The sequence below is a fragment of the Rhincodon typus genome, chromosome 22 (genome assembly GCF_021869965.1).
Source record: "Rhincodon typus isolate 14 chromosome 22, sRhiTyp1.1, whole genome shotgun sequence".
NCBI lineage: Eukaryota > Metazoa > Chordata > Chondrichthyes > Orectolobiformes > Rhincodontidae > Rhincodon > Rhincodon typus.
The window spans coordinates 35,265,306-35,282,946 of record NC_063353.1 but is presented as its reverse complement, the minus strand read 5'-3'; the positions used below and the strand labels follow the sequence as shown (position 1 = coordinate 35,282,946).

Below are 17,641 nucleotides of genomic sequence, written 5' to 3'. Positions count from 1 at the left end.
GTCACCGGACCCGAAACGTTAACTCTGTTTTCTCCTCCACAGATGCTGCCAGACCTGCTGAGCTTTTCCAGCAACTTTGTTTTTGTTCCTGATTTACAGCATCCGCAGTTCTTTTGGTTTTTATGCAGGTTAGGTGGATTGGCCATACTAAATCGTCCATAGTGTCCAGGGATGTGCAGGCTATGGGGATTGGCCATGGGAAATGCAGGGTTACAAGGATGGGGGTGGGATGCTCTTCAGAGGGTCGGTGTGGACTCGATGGGCCGAATGGCTTGCTTCCACGCGGTAGGGATGCTATGACTGTCCTCTCTCCCGTCAAACAGTAACACAGAATCGGCGTCGTCTAACGGTCGCTGCTCGCGCTTTGGTTCAAATTTCGCGCCGGTGAGCAGCGCGTATGCATCACGGAGGCGGCCGTGAAATTAAATTCCGTCTGCAGCTACGTGTAGAAATCGCAGTGGGGAGTGAAGCGGTTTTTGGCTCAGTTTCTGTTTCCAAACTTTTTCTTTTGGAATTTTTTTTTCATTGACCCCACTTTTCACCTTTCGTTTTAATAAAAACACCAGCTCATTTTGTTGTGTTCAGTTACAGGTAAGGACTTCCTTTTGCCCTCACCTCTTTCCCCACCCCGAGCAGCAGAGCTCGGCGTCGAAGGATGAGATTTTCACTCGGCAGCTTTTTTTAAATTTTCACGACTCGGTACCTTCACAGTCAGTGTTATAGTTTTTTGAAATGTAGTCACGGATGTAATTCGGAAGTCAACAGTTTTTGGGCGCGGCCTAAATAATAGTGGAAAGTGTTCTCTTGTCCTCCGCAATTTCCCATCGCAACCAATGCTCGCACTTTCAAGTACAATACTGGGAAGATTTGGTAGATAGAAGGTTGGCAGATTTAGAAACCAATCAGGCGTACTTAAAAATGAAGGAGACTGGAAAATGAGAGAAAGTTAGCTTGACTTCATAACTTGCAATCCTAGATTATAAAAGAAGTGGTAGCATTGATAGTATATACGTTGATTTTGATCTGAAATGCTGTGGATTCTGGGAAGTTAGCACCTGATTGGAAAATCACTAATGTAATGTCTCGATACAGGAAAGAAGACAAAATTATAAACTATAGGTCGGTAAACCTAAGATCTGTTGTAGAACAGATTAAGGAGTTAATAGGATGTTCAGAAAATCTTACGATTAGGCAGAGTAGGTGTATTTTGTTTAAGACAAATCATGTTTGAATAATGTTTATTAGAGTTGTTTGAAGAAGTAACCAGTAAAGTGGATGCAAGAGAAACTTGTAGGTATGATACACTTGGATATCCAATAAAGTGCCATATCAAAGGTTACCATGGCAAATAAGAGCTCATGGTGTAGGGGTAAATGAATCATAATTAGCTATGATACAAAGACTAAGTTATGAAGACACATAAAGAGCCTACAAAGTGACTTTGATCGGTTAAGAGAGCAGACAGTATTCAAACATCCTGACAACTCTGGAGTTACCTCCACAGTAGGTTTGAAGCAATTACTCAGCATTTTCTTTCCCTTACTTCAGTGTCTCTGTTTCTGTGATTCTATGTTGCAGACAATTCTCTACATATTTCTATCAATTTTATGGCAACTCTAGTTACAGATATATTTTATATAGAGTTTACACGGTCCATTTTCCCCTGCCCACAGCCAGCTTTTTAGAAGTATTTTTGGGTTACATTTGATGGCTATTCACACCACGTACTTTCATCTCTCTGGAGCTTTCTGCTGCCTCTGACTGGTGGCACAACAGGTCTGAGACAAATGTTTCATTTGGCTACAAGATCTGTTTTTGTTTATTTTGTGTTTTTTAAAATTATTTGGAGTCATCGCATTTGTGATAAGACAGATGTATCATTGGATACACAATAGTTTAAACGAAATGTTCTGCTCGTGCCATCCAGAAACAGGTGACAAAAGACTGTTGCTCAAGGATGTTATTGATTCTAAACAATAAAAATGTTTTCAAACACTTGTTAGCAGTTTAGTTTTAATGATGAAGTTTGTTAATGCTTAATTGGCTCATGGAGGCAGGTCACTGTGATTAATGCCAGTTGCAGGTAGATGTAGGAGCAGAAGTAGGCTATTCAGTTCATTGAGCCTGCTTTGAATTCAGTGAGGTCATGGCTGATATGATGACCATCATCTCTACTTTGCAGCCTTTTCCTTGTAACCCTGATCCCCTGACTGATTTTAAAAAAGAAATCTGCATCTCAGCCTTGAATGGACTTAATGATCTAGCCTTGACCACGCTCTGTGGTAAAGAATTCCATGAATTTTCTACCCTCTGAAATTTGTCCTCATCTCTGTCTTAAATGTGTGACACCCCACCCCTGCTCCATCCTGAGATTATGTTCTCTGATCTTAGACTGTTTAACATGGGGAAGTAATCTCTACTCATCTACCCTGTCAATACCCTAATAATCTTGTCTTTCAATAAAGTCACCACTCATTCTTCTAAATTCCAGTGTGTACAGGCCCAACCTACTTCACCTCTCTTCATAAGTTTGTCCGTCCATATAAGGCTAGTGAAACTTCTTTAGACTGCCTGTTGCTTTGATAATGGGCCCACAGTTCTTCGTGGTATTCCAATCGTGATCTGACTAGTGCCTTGTATAGTTTTAGTAAAATTTCCCTACTTTTAAACTCCATTCTCTTTGAAATGACTGTCAAAATTCCATGTGCCATCTCAATTACCCACTGAACTTGTATACTGGCTATTGTGGTTCATGCACAAGGACTTCGAAATCCCTCTTCCATAGATTTCTGCAATTTTTCTCTATCTGAGCTTATAATCAGAGTTTTGATATCTGTTACTACTTTTTAAAAACACTTAAGTTACTTATGTCACATTTTTCTGCTCTGTTAGTTCTGTTTAAAATGTGACAAAGAAGCATATACGTAGGTTACACGTTTGGAGTTATTCATTTACTTATTCAAATTATATGATATTGTGTAATTGGTCAAAAACAAATTATAATTATAGCAAGCCAACTTATAGAGCTGCAGCAATGGTAATTTTAATCATCGTTGATAGATATGTTAATCCCAATTGTAACATTTTCACTGTTGTTTCACTTGTTACTTTACTAGGTTATGAAATCCCTCTGGAGACTAGGATTCTATAAATACAACCATCTTAATAATAACAACAAGAAAATGTCTATTCAAAAATGCTTCCCTTCAGGTATAGTATAATACTCTAAAGTAACCTTTTCAATTAAATCCAAAATTTTGGATGATATCTTCATTTTGTTATTAAGTCTGGTCTACTCACTAATTATTTTGTATAATGACTGAATATTGCAAAATATATCTGTTTGAGATCCCATTGTGCTGAAATCATAATGTGGGGGTTCTATCACGACCACTGATGGTTAAGGAACCATTTAATAACTCTCACTCATGTAAATAAGTCAAATTAGTGGAAACAAAAGTATCCCATTCATATGGCTTATGTCCTCTCAATACTTAGCTGCAGGGTATTTCTGCTCTTTCAGGAACGTATGTCAGACAGGCAGCCAGACAGCGGGGAGTATGTGGATGAAAAATAAGGATACCGTGCAGCTAAGTATTGGGAGGACATAAGCCATTGTCCCTACCACATATTCTGTTCTCAGCATTCACTGTCCAAGGCTGAACTAGACCATTTGCAACTGAGCTGAGTTTCCTACTATATTTGCATCTTCTATCTCCATAACTTTATTCATCTTGATACATGCCTTAGCTCATCTGCTGCTGAGCCACTCAACCTTGAGTTGACTAAACTTAATTATTTCACTTATCTCCTGTCCACTATTCCATTCTCTGTCACCATAAACCTGAACCTGTCCAAATTTCTGCCATATCCTAACTCTCACCATGTACTGTTCATCTATTATCTGTTTGATTGTTGACCTACAGATCTGGCAATATCTTACTTTCTGGTATTCCAAAATCCCATCTCTGTACTGCCTTACGAAGCTGTATGCTTCTCCAATTCCAGCCTTTTCTACACGCCTGATTTTAACTGCTCTTTCTTTAGTGGCCATGCCTTTAGTTGCCTGGGGCCCAGTATCTGGAATTCCCACCCAGAACTCCTTTGGCGCATCCAATCTCTAACCTCTCTAAAATCCTCTTAAAATTTACCTCCTGTTTTTGGTCACCTGGGCTAATATCTCATTTTATGGTTTGATGTCAAATTTTGCTTTTTTTAATAAAATTCTTCGGAACCACATTGGCAAATTTTATTACATTGTGTCCTTTATTAAATGTAACTTCTTGTTGCTGATTTGTTCATTGCCAAACATGCATATTGTCATTCTGCATGATCAGATTCTTTAGGTGGGAGTGGAATTGTTTTAATTTTTGTTTATATCAGGAGATGTGTAACATTTTCTAAAAGTTGTTTCCATTCCATAAATAGTCTATGTACTCTTCTTTTAAATCTAGGTGCTCAGAGAAGATACAGTTACTGCGTGGCACCCATGATCATGGCAGAACCAACAAGGGGACTTATGGATGAACCAGTCAAACTTGAGATTAGACATTTAAGGCCCAACCAACAAGTCACTTTACAGTCAAGATTGCTGTCTGAGGACGCTGATTGGTGGGAGGCATATGGCCATTATGTCAGTAATTCAGAAGGAATTGTTCAAGGTTTGAGCAATTATGTTGTGCTGTTACTTTTACCCATAAAAAGTGATTTCATGTTGTTGAAACATTAAGGACAACCTTTAACTCTCAAGAGCAGCTGCCTCTGACAATAGCAGACCCCCCCCCACCCCATTTAGTATCTTGTATTATTAGATTTTGTCTCATTCTTCTTTGTGAGTAGAGTCTTAAACTGCTCAATCTGTCTTTATAAGAAAAACCCCATTTTTTCACAAACAATCTAGTGAACCTTCTCTGAGCTTCCTCCAATACAACTACATCCTCCTCAAGTAAGGGGAACAAATTTGTATGCAGTGCTCCAGGTGTGGTCTCACTAATGCCTTGGTGCAGCAACACCTCCCTAGTTTTATACTCTCTTCCTATAGCAGTGAATGACAAAATTCTATTTGCCTTCCTTTATTACTTACCGTATCTGCATGCTAGTTTTCTGCGATTGATGTGCGAAAACATCCAGATCCCTCTGCACCATAGCACTCTGAAGTTTTGGTCTGTTTAGATAAATTGCTTTTCTATTCCTCTGACAAAAATGAATAAGCTCACACTTATCCAGGTTAAACTTCACCTGCCAAATTTTGGCCATTTCACCTAAGATATCCATATCCATGTGTAAATGTCTTATTTCTTCATTGCAATTTACTTTCCCATCTATTATAGTGTTATCTGCAAATTTGGCTATAGTACTTTCTATCCCTGCATCCAAGTCGTTAATATAGATTATAAATAATTGGGGCCCTGAGGATGGAACCCCCTGGCACCTCCCTCTCTGCAAGTTATCTGCAGCCAAACAGAAAAAGACCCCTTGGAAATTTAGGAAATTAGAATTTAGAAAATAACAAATTATCTGCATTCTCTCTTCCATCCTTCAGTTAGTTGATTCTTACCAGCAGATTCTGTGCAGACATTTTCTACATAATATCATTCATTGATATTATAAGCTGCAAGTGTAGAGCATGGGGAAGTTAGGCAATAGTTGGGACTACAAATTACACAACCTAATATCTTGCCTATTGGAGCCTTTTAATGAATCTACACTGAAACAGAAGATTTTCATTGAATTTGTCTATCAAATTGATTCCAAACTTATTCACATAACTTTAAAGTTTTATAAAATTTAGTATATGTCTTATTACTGGAATGTTGTTATTTTGTTAAAATATCTACATTTTCTTCTAGATAGAAGTGTTGCTATCAGGAACCTATAATAAATAACTTCTAATGGCATTGTTCAGTTGCCAGAGACAAGTCATGTGGAGGCACTTACACAGGCCAGGAACCAATGGGCTTAATATGGAGTATGAAGCTTGCACCCGGCAGTCGCCCTGGCATGCGGTATTCTTAAATATTCTATCGACATTAAACCACATGGATCTGTCTTTTTTTTTAAAATGGGGGCTCCTTATTTTTCTGTTTGTTTTTCTTTTAAAAACTTGTGATCGTTTCTAGAAATTGAAGAAGATGTGTTCCCTCCCTGCTTTCTTCTGTTGTCCTCGTTTCATTTTCACTTTCACTGGTAATCCTCATATAACAAAAATGAATGCTGTTTTTGTACATTTGGACATAACCACTTCTTAGTAAACTTGGAAATCAATTTGAAGCTTGCTTTATCAAACCTAAATATTGTACTTCAATCATAACCCCTACAATATCCCCTTCTGGACTATTATGATCTATTTTGATTTCTCACAGCACTCATTATATGGGCTTACTGAAGTGAACTTGCTATGCATTCCGTGTTATGGACCCATCCCCACTCAACGTGTTTGAGTCAGCTTAAGCTCTCTTCATTTAGGGCAGTCAACAGATTGGAGACTTTCATTCCATTGGTCTAGGTTCGATTTAAGTAATGATACAAGAGATAAAAGTTCTTTATTAGCATAGTTTGTAGTTTTTGGACATTCCTTTTTAAAGAACCAGAGATGAAGTGGCAGCTATTTTACATTTAGTGTTTTTATTCTTTGTTCCTGCAAGATGAATAGAGTCTGAGACAGTAAGAAATTAAATTATTGAAAAGTTATCTTTGTGTTCAGTCAATTTATAAGTAGGAATCAATTTGTTGGTTAGTCTTGGTGATCTAAAATTACCTTGCATTCATTATGCTCTCATTAAATACTAGAAACGTCTGAGCAAGAAAATTCTGAATGTCCTAAGAGATGCTCGAACTAAGGTTCATCATACTGCTGGAAGGTGCACCTGTGACTAACAGTTACAGCTTTGCCAGAATATTCAGATTGATTTCAACACAGGGAATGACGAATTTTCAACACGATGCTAAAACCATGCATGAAGGGATCAGAAAGACAACAGGTCCATTAGCAATATTGTTTGTGAACAGCCTGAAATAAAGTAGGATCAATTCGAGCTTTTGGAACAGGCAGTCAAGCATCAATAGTTTGTGCAGAGAAAGAGATAACAGGGCCAAAGTTAGAAACTTCCTTTTAAGTCAAGTAAAATGACCCATAGTGAAGTAGTGTGTGCATTGTGTTATTATGTGAAGAAATGTTGTACAAGTTGAAGCAAGTGAATTTGATCATTACAGAATGTAATTGTGTAATAGTTTGTATCAAGGTTATCAGGAGCAATGGATAGCAATGGAAAGTTTGTATAAAACTACATGTTTCTAGTTACAACATTAGCATGGCGACTGTGTGACTGGTGAGTCTGCCTGGGTTCTAGAAATAACCCCAGGATAATAAAAAAAAATCACCAGACTCTGGCTTAGTGGTAGAATCTCTACTTCTGAACCAGGAGGTCTGCTTTCAAGTCCCACTGCTCTAAGGGTGTGCAGTAGCATCCCTGAAGGGTTTGATTATAAAATATCTATGCAGATGAAATAAACCTTGATCACATCAGGTCCGATGGTGCAGTGGTAGTGTCCCTACCTCTGATCCAGGAGGTCTTCATTCAAGTCCCACCTGCTCCAGAGTTGTGTTATAACATCTCTGAACAGATTGATTGATTAAAAAAAATCTAAAAATCACTTGAAGACAGTCAAGGGATGTATTGTTTTAAACAGGAAACTATATGGCATCACATTTTTTATTTTGACTTGTAGCTGCAAGTTATAATTGCAACATATTCAATTTACCTTTCAGGCTGAGGAAGAAGGATGTGACAGTTCCATATTTGATAACCGTCTCTATGTATGATGGATGGATTTCCGGGAATTTTAACAAAGAGGCAGTATTGGCATCAGTTGTATTAGAACGTTCTTACATGGCACCAGGCATTACTCGGTTAGAGCTCAAAGAGGGTCCTGTTTTTGGGACAATATTCTTTCCACCAGGTAATGGAAACTGTTACAAAATGGCAATGTTTCATGATTTATCTTTGTTTGTATCCAGCATGCATTGGATACTTTTACTTCAATCTTTTCTCAGTGGTTATCCATATCTGGTGATTAATGGACATAACTTGCAAAGTATGATACTGAGCCATATGAAAGTTTTAAGTCAAATGACTAAAAGATTGTCAGAGATATAAATTTTAAGAAATGTCTTTAAGAAAGGAAGCTAGACGAAGAGGTATGAGGGAGACAATGGCCTAGTGGTATTATTGCTGGACTGTTAATCCAGAGACCCAGGTAATGATCTAGGGATCTGGGTTCGAATCCCACCGTAGTTGATGATGGAATTTGAATTCAATGAATATCTGGAATTAAAAGAGTCTAATGAGAATCGTGAATCCATTGCTGTTGGAAAAATCCATCTGGTTCACTAATGTCCTTTAGGGAAGGAAACTGTCATCCTTACCTGACTGGCCTACTCGTGATTCTAGACCCACAGCAATGTAGTTGACTCATAACTGCCTTCTGGTCAATTAAGGATGGTCAATAAATGCTGGCCTAGCCAGTGACACCCTCATCCTGTGAATGAACAAAAAAAACGGAATCCAGTGTTATGGGCATGGGCAAATGAAGGAATGACCACTGTTGGTAGAATGATTAAATTTACGATGTTCATGAGGGCAGAATTTAAGGAGGACAGACAGACATCTCAGAGGGTAGCAATGCTGGGGAAGATAACAAAGAAAGGGAGGAGTGCAGCTATGGATGGACTTGGAAAATAAGTGAGTATTTTTAAGTTAAGACCTTGCTTGACTTATCTGCCAGTGCAAGTCGGGGAGCAGAACTTGGTATGAAGTGAAATACCAGACGCTGAGTTTGGAAAATCTTTGGGTTGCAGGGTAGTGGGAGGATGCTCATTGTAAGAAACCAGCCAGGACTGTATTGGTATAGCCAACTCTCAAGATAACAAAGACATCAGGTAAAGTAAGTAGGTGGATGTAGCCAGTTTTAGTGATTTTCTTCTTACAAAAGGAAGGCAGAAAGTCCTCCCGGGATCAAATGTGATACTAGTCAGACAGGCTTAATTACAGATTATTACCAGGAAGTGGGATGGAGTCTGTAGGAAGGAAGTAGAGCCTGGAGCTGGAACCAAAAACCACGGCTTCAGCCTTCCCATTGTTTAAAAGGAAACGTTTCTGCTCATCCAGGACCGGTGTCAGACAAGCAACCTGATAATTTTAGCAATAGTGGAAGAGTCAAGAGATTGTACTGGTATCATTAACGTACATATCAAAATTCTCCCTCTGGGTGTTTCATCTTAGACAAATAATTTAGGAAAGTATCAGTTGCAGACCTGCTGGTTGCTAATCAGGCCTATCCGTGACTGGCGGATTCTTCCACAGTGGGCACAAGTGAAGGTGTAGTCACTACTCAGTAAAATTAGCTTTCTTCTTTTCTCTTTCATGATGGTTTTTTCCTCAGTATAGTGTAGTGTCTTCAGGCATCACGATCTACAGCCTGAACTTTCCATTGTCAATCGTTGATGTAGCATACAGAAGAGCTTCTTCAGCTAGTACTTGAAATATTTGCATGTTTCAGTTTGCCAGTGGATAGCTCCCCAGACAACATGTTGTCGGCCTGGTGATTGTTGTCTATCTAGGCAACGTGACCTGCACAATACTATTGGCTTAGTAGGAAGATGACCTCAATTGCTTGGTGATGTTGGCAGTCTCTGGGATTCAATGATTTTGTTGTGGTCCTGTCAGCAGAAGTGGATTTTGAGGATGCAATGGCGGCAGTGCTGATGGAAGTAGCCCACTTTGAAATATGTTGATAATCCTTTTTAGTGATCTTATTGGATCCCCGTTGTGTTAAAATACCTGAAATATTTGCATAAACCAAATGAAAAGATCGAACAACTGAGGTAAAAAGACCAGTACCTTGAGGTTAAAAAGAATAAATGCAAAGTAAGTCAGAATGAAATGATTGGATGTGCCAAGTTTGAGCTTTTAAAAGTTTTTGGTTGGATTATCAAAGGAAGAAAGCATTTGGGAAGGTATGATAGACTTCCAAATGTCATGGACCAGACCAAACCTGTCCAAAATATATCAAGATAGCCTAGACCCTAACTTTTACTTAAAGGCATGTGTGAGGTGCTGTGATCCAAATGAGGTTTGATTGGTCAACTGCGAGGCTTTATGCAAAACATTCTTTATTCTTGCACCATTGTTAAAATAGTAATAAAAGAAATTGGCATAACTTTAACTATTGAAATACTTAATAAAAGAATATGTTATTTTATTATCAAATGTTTCAAGATAGCAGCATTTCATAAATGCACCCTTAGCAAATTCAGGAAAACAGATTTCCTTCGCTTGCTACCTCCTCCAATCCAGGAGTATTTCTAAAAGAAAAGAGGAATATTTTTGAAAGATGTGAAGCTTGTAAATATTGATGTTCATAAGGACTTGAGTTTGTCTTTAGAAGGAATGCAAAATGTTAGTATGCAGGCAAATCAAGCAATATGGTGTGTTGGCCTTTATTAAAAGAAGAATGGAGTACATGAATGAAGACATCATGCTATAGTTGTACAGAGCCTTGGTGAAATCACACCTGGAATACTTAGGCACATGTGTGATGTTCACATATTAAAAAGGATATTTTGTTTTGGAGGCAGTATAGTGAATGTTCATTTAAATTACTCCTTGGGGTGACTCATTGAATAAATTTGAGCATATATTCTCTGGACTTTAGAAGAATGAGAGGTGATCTCAGGCGCAAATTTTAAAGTGGTTTCATACTGGAGATGCTGAGAGATTGTTCTTATTGATTGGAGAATCTAAAATGTGAGTAAGATCTCATGATAAAATGGTTTAGGACTCGAGAATTTTTTTTCACTGAAATGTTTGTGAATCTTTAGTATCTTCTGTCCTGGAGAGCTCCATTGTTGAATACATGCATTGCAAGGTTGGGATGCTTGGATTTTGTTCTCAGTAATCAAGGGAGCAAGTAGGCAAGTGAGACTCCACCCTGAGATTAGCCATGATTGCACCGAATGGCAGAGGAGGATTGACAGGCCTTAAGGTCTACTCCAGTTGCTATTACTGGTGTTCTTGAGAATAGCGTTCAATTGTAAATCCTTCCATTCATATATCTGCAGCATCACTGTATCCATCTCTGTCCATACCCTACAGTATTGCCTGACTCTAGTCTTGCCTCAGGTCATCTGTGGCAGAAACCTCAGTCTTTGTTACCTTTAGTCTTGAGTATTGCAAAGCAGTGCTGGCTAGTGTCCCATCTTCAACCCTCCATAAACCACAACTCTTACCTATGTCCCAACTCCTATCAAGCCCCATTGAACAAGCATCCTTGTGTTTGCTGATTTGACTGCAGGTTAAGAAGTATTTCAGTTTTAAACTTCTTATTTGTTTTCAAATCTCTCTGTGGTCCCTCCTGTTTTCCTTTACTATCCTGCAGCTCTGCGATCTTCCAACAGTATCTGCACTGCTCTAAGTATGCTCTCTTGTGCATCCTAATTAATTGCTGTACCATTGGCACTAATGCTTTCAGCTACCATGATACAAACCCTGATATTCTTTCCATAAACTTCTGTGGCCTTCTACTTGTTTCTTCCTTTATGCTGTCTCTTAAAAACTACTTCTTTAAGCAATTTGTCCTTTGTTTCTGCATCAAATTTTGTTTGATAATGCTCCTGTAAATTTCTTTGGGATGTTTAAAGGTTGTATATCAATGCATATTGTTAAAGAGGGAACGGAGCACTGGAAAGCTCCTAAATTATTGGGAAAAATATAGTGGGGTCATGAGCTGCGAGAAACAACACTAATATTGATTTGAGAGGAAGTTCTGTATTCAAGAGCATAGAGTTACTTTGGCTTAAATCTGTTATCGTGTTTAGTACACCGTGGTAAACTTTGCCTTGAATATAGAATCATAGTTATAGGGTCATATAGCACGGAAACAGACTCTTCGGTCTAACCAGTCCATTGTTGAACATAATCCCAAACTAAACTAGTCCCACCTGCCTTCTCCTAGCCCATATCCCTCCAAACCTTTCCTATTCATGTACCCATCCAAATGTCCTTTAAACACTAACTGTATCCACATTCACCATTTCGGCAGGAAGTTGATTCCACACGCAAACCACCCTCTGTTAACAATTTGCCTCATGTACTTTTTTAAATCTCTCTCCTCTCACCCTAAAAATGTGCCCCCTAGTCTTGAGATTCCCCATCTCCGGGAAAAGACAACTACCATCAACTCTGTCTATACCTGTCCAAGAGATTCACTTGATCCCAGTTGTCTGTACCTAATATAACTTCTTATTTTTGACTAGCGCCTCAATGACTTTTCATCCAGGGTTCCCTACTCTTACCAGCCTTACCCTTCACTCTAACAGGAACATAAGGCCTCTGAACTCCCATTATCTCACTTTTGAAAGCCTTGCACTTGCTTGTCATCCCTTTATCTACTCCAGTCTACTCTTGAAAGTTCCCGTCTTGTATGATCAGAATTCTCTTGTTCCAATTAAAAATTTTAACTTTTATACAAGGCCTATCCTTTTCCATAGCTATTTTAAAACTAATAGAATTATGATCACTTGCCCAAAAGTACTCCCCCACTGACACTTCAGCCATTTGCTGTGCCTTATTTACCAAGAGAAAGTCAAGATTTGTTCCTTCTCTAGTAGGTAAATCTACATATTGATTTTCTTGAATACATTTAGCCAATTCCTCACCATTCAAGCCCTTAACACTATGGCAATCTCTGTCTACGTTTGGAAAGTTAAAATCCCCTACTATTACATTTTATGTAATAGTTTATTCTTACATATTTCTGAGATCTCTCTACATATTTGTTCCTCAATTTCCACCTTACGATTGGGGATCCTACAGTACAATCCCAGTAACGTGATCACCCCCTTCTTATTTCTGAGTTCCACCATCTCAAGCCTTTCAAAGTATTGAAAGAGCAATATTTCAAAGCAGCAGAATGTGATCACCAAATGGAATAGTCAAATTATACTGGGGATTGTAGATTAAGTGAGCAGAATTGTATTTCTGTAGACTGTGGTGAGATTATTTCGTTGCTGTTGAAAATAGTGGAGTAGTTTAAATAACTACACCTTTGCTATTGGCTGAGTATCATAAAGTATAAGAATAGTATTTATAAGGTTAATTACCTTTGAAGATATTAAAAAGAAGAGTACATTCCATTCAAGATATTCTCCGAGTTGTGTTAAAAGAAATATAGTGCACATATTTCTGGGTATGACCAAATTAGCAAAGACCCTTTTTACTTTTGGGAATGCTGCTCGGAAACATTACTAAGGTAATTAGAATATCTGAAGAGTCCAGTAACAAAGTTACTTGATCAAATGTGCTATGATAGAGGTGCTTGAAATTTGTTTTTATTTCTAAAAAAAGACAATGAAATTTAAACAAAAATACTCATCACTGCGCTCCCAGCATTTATTCATTCACCCCAAACTGGATGCCAGATTTCACACATTATAGCACTTCAGAAGTGCTTTGGATTGCACTGCAGTTGTGTAATGTGCTATATAAAATCTGTATTCCTTCTATTTGGGGAAGATTTAAAGCTGCTCTATATGTAGACCTTCTATATGCATATTATTGATCTGTAATGCACAATGTCATATGGATTTACAGCAAGCTGTTATCTGCAGTTTAGAAATATTCTTGGAGTCCACATTAACTCTGCTTTCTCCCCACAGATGCTGCCAGACCTGCTAAGTTTTTTTCCAATTTCTGTTTTTGTTTCTAATTTTCAGCATCTGCAGTTCTTTGGTTTTATTGATTTAGAATTATTTTTAACTGCTTTCTTAATTAGGACCTGGACCATTTCCTGCAGTTTTAGATATGTGGGGTGGTGGTGGAGGTCTTGTTGAATACCGTGCAGCGCTTCTTGCATCACGAGGATTTGCTGCCTTAGCTTTGGCTTACTTGGGACATAAGAACATCCCACAGTCACTGCAAACATTTGACCCAGAGCTCTCTTACTTCAAGGTAATGAACATTTTCATGAGTTGCGATGTTTCACTACTTTGGATTTACAAACGTGATAGTTGACACATTTGTTATAGTACACTACTGAAAGGAGCACACCAATACCAAAAGTACAAATATACCAAAGTATTGTTAAATTTTGATTGTCACATGCATAACGTCACTGATCACTGAATTCTTGAGTGGTTGCAAGTGGTTATGTTCCTGTGGATCTGCTGCTCTTCTTCTAGGTGGAAGGGGTGTTGTGGGTTTGGAAGTTGCTGTATAAATTGCCTTTGAATTTTTGCAGTGCAATGTTCATAGAGTTTTTAAAGCAGGGAAAAAGGCCATACAGCCTGTTGTGTCTATGTTGTTCATCAAACATCCGTCTATTCTAATCCTGTTTTCCAGCGTTGGCCCTTAGCCTTCCACGCAACACACTTCAAGCGCTCTTTAAATATTTCTTAAATGTCTTGGGAGTTCCTGCCTCTACCAATTTTTCAGGCAGTGAGTTACAGATATCCACAACCCTCTGGGTGAAAGATTTTCCACAAATCCCTTTTAAACCTCATGCTTCTTGTCTTAAAACTGTACTATCTGGTTATTGACCTCTCTCTCTAAGGGGAAAGGTTTCTCCATATCCACTATGTCTGTGTCTCCTCAAAATTTTATACACTTCCCCACTCATTGTTCTCTGCTCTAAGGAAAACAACCCAGTCTATCTAGGTTCTCGTCACAGTTGAATTAGTCCAGCAACATCCTGGTGAATCTCTTCTGCTCTCTCTCTAACACAATCACATCCTTCCTATGGTGTGGCACCAGAACTTCTCAAAGTACTTCAAGTAGTGGCATAACTAACATGATATACAGCTCCAGCATAACCTCCTTGCAGTTGGTGTCAAAGCTTTGTCTAATAAAGGCAAGTATCTCATATACCTTCTTACCATATTATCTACCTTATCTGCTGCCTTCGATGGTTTATGAACATGCGCACCCAGGTCCCTGTAATCCTCTGTACTTCCTAAGATCCTACAATTCAATGTGTACAGCTTTGAAAAATTTCCCCAAATACATCATCTGTCAGTTTTCAGGATTAAATTTTATTTGTCACCATTTGGCCCATCTGACCAGCCCACCTATATCAACCTGTAGTCCAAGGCTTTTCCCCTTCACCGTTTATCACACCACCAATTTTCATTTCATTTGCGAACTTACTGATTATACTTCTTTTTATTATTGTGTAGATCATTAATGTGCACAAATAACAAGAGACCCAGCATTGACACCTGTGGCATGCCACTGGACGCAAGCTTCCAGACACACACATACTCTTCAGCCATCGCCCTCTGCTTCCTGCCACTAACCCAATCTTGCATTCAATTTGCCAAATTACCTTGGGTCCCATGGGCTCTTAGTTTCTTAATCGGGCTGCCATGCACGGCCTTGTCAAAGGCCTCACTAAAGTCCATGTATACCAGATTAATGCACTAACCTCATTCATGCACCGAGTCACCACCTCGAACAACTCGATCAATTTTTAGATGTGATCTCCATTTTGCAAAGTCACACTGACTATCTTTGATTAATCCTCTCCTTGCCCAGTAGAAATTAATTCTGTCCCTCAGAATTATTTCCAATGGTTTCCCTATCACAAATATTATACTCCCTCACCTGTAATTTCCTGGGTTATCCTGAACACCGTTCTTGAATAATAACACCTCATTAGCCATCCTTTAGTCCTTTGGCACCCCTTCTGTGGCCAGAGAGGGTTTGAAAATTAATGGTTGAGCCCTTGCCTGCAGGAGCAGCCTTGGGTATATTTCATCTGGGCCTGGGGATTTATTCACTTCCAACCTGCGAAAATTGTTAATATCTCCTCCCTCTCAATTCTAATTTGTTCAAGTAACCCCCTTTCTGATTTATAAACCAACATCACTTTTCTCTCTGAGATAGCAGGAATTGTGATAACAAGGTGTAGAGCTGGATGAACACAGCAGGCCAAGCAGCATCAGAGGAGCAGGAAGGCTGACGTTTTGGGCCTAGACCCTTCTTCAGAAATGAAGAAGGGTTTCTGAAGAAGGGTCTAGGCCCAAAAGGTCAGCCTTTCTGCACCTCTGATGCTGGTTGGCCTGCTGTGTTCATCCAGCTCTACACCTTGTTATCTCACCTTTCTCTCTATAGTGATTGTCAGCAAATGCAGCCAATGAAGAGCATGGGCAGTGTGCTGTAGGGAGGTGCTTGTGCATACAAGAGAATTTGGGGCAGGGGTGGGCTGCATGGAGATTGGGAACCAGGAGGGGTGGCAGCATTGGTCCCTGGAGGAGTTGAGATAATGGTTGGAGCGGATGTTGTCATGGAGATGAACAGGAGAAACCCTTGCTGCCCAAATCCAGTCTTTCCCCACCCTCCTGTCCGATTCTGCACCCCCAGCCCTGGACAGATCCTGGAAGTCTTTTCTGCTGCCAAACCCTGTATCAATGTTGCACCAATTCTGTGCATGTGTACAGTGTGCACTTCATGCATGATGCAGCAGCATAGAGGGTCTGGAACCATGCACTTGTGCGTTTCCAATTAAACATGTAGGTGCAGTTGATCCGCAGTTGTGGTGTCAGCAATCACTACCATGGTGAATATAGTTGGAAAGTGCTTACTTAAAAACGCAAGTGTGTCTTCCAACTCCACACACACACTGCCACTTTGGTTCCTAATGGGCCCTACTCTTTTTGTGGTTGTTCTGTTGCCCCTAATATATCTGTAAAATGCCTTTTGGATATTCTTTTAATGTTACACTCCAGTGTCGTCTTCACATCCCCTCTCAATTCTCCTAAATCTGTTGATTTTAAGCTAGTCCCTGTACTTTCTTTACTCTTCTAGGCCGTGGAATGTTTTGGGCCTCTGTTGTCTACCATGAATCATCTTGGCTCCAGGCATGTTCAACTGCTTAATCAATGACATTCCCTTCATCATAAATTTGGATTGGGATTGTGCAATCATTAGTGAACAATGTTCATCACCATTAGCAACTTCTCAGATACTGAAACAGTTCATGTCCAAATGCAGCAAGATCCTGTTTGAGGCTTTGGCTGGCAAGGGCAAGTAACATTCATGCCACACTAGTGCCATGCTATGACAGCATCCAACAAGGAAGAATCTAACCATCGTTCCTTGACATTGAGTGCTATTACCATTGTTGAATTGTCCACAATCAACATCCTAGAGATTATCATTGAACCGACACTAAACTGCATTAACCATACAAGAGCAAGTCTGAGGTTAGGTATTCTGCTGCAAGTAACTCACCTCCTGACCACCCAAAGCCTCTCCACCATCTACAAGACACAAGTCAGGCCTGTGATGACATACACCTGACTTGCCTGGATGAGTGCAGGGCCAACAACATTAATGAAATTTAACACCATCCAGGGCAAAGCAACCAGTTTGATGGCATAACATCAACAAGCTTTCACTCCCTCCATCACTGATATTCAGAAGCAGTAGTGTGTAATGTCTACAGGATCCACTGCAGAAATTCACCAAGGCTGAATAGATAACCTTCCAAACTGTGATCACAAGACCACCAGATACATGAGAACACCATCACTTAGAAATTCCCCTCTAAGCCACTTACCCTCCAGATTTGGAAATATATTGGCATT

General features: G+C 39.3%; 1 protein-coding gene across 1 annotated transcript in view; it reads left to right on the top strand.

Moving 5' to 3' along the window:
* Positions 1-422: 422 nt before the first annotated feature.
* Positions 423-17,641, top strand: part of LOC109937268 (peroxisomal succinyl-coenzyme A thioesterase-like) — a 30,988-nt gene continuing 13,769 nt past the window's right edge. Inside the window, exons 1-6 of the mRNA XM_048610487.1 lie at positions 423-591; positions 3,117-3,210; positions 4,455-4,661; positions 5,906-6,005; positions 7,769-7,959; positions 13,831-14,006. Coding sequence (XP_048466444.1) covers positions 3,120-3,210; positions 4,455-4,661; positions 5,906-6,005; positions 7,769-7,959; positions 13,831-14,006 — 765 coding nt within the window. The 5' untranslated portion in view covers positions 423-591; positions 3,117-3,119. The remainder of the gene's footprint in view (positions 592-3,116; positions 3,211-4,454; positions 4,662-5,905; positions 6,006-7,768; positions 7,960-13,830; positions 14,007-17,641) is intronic.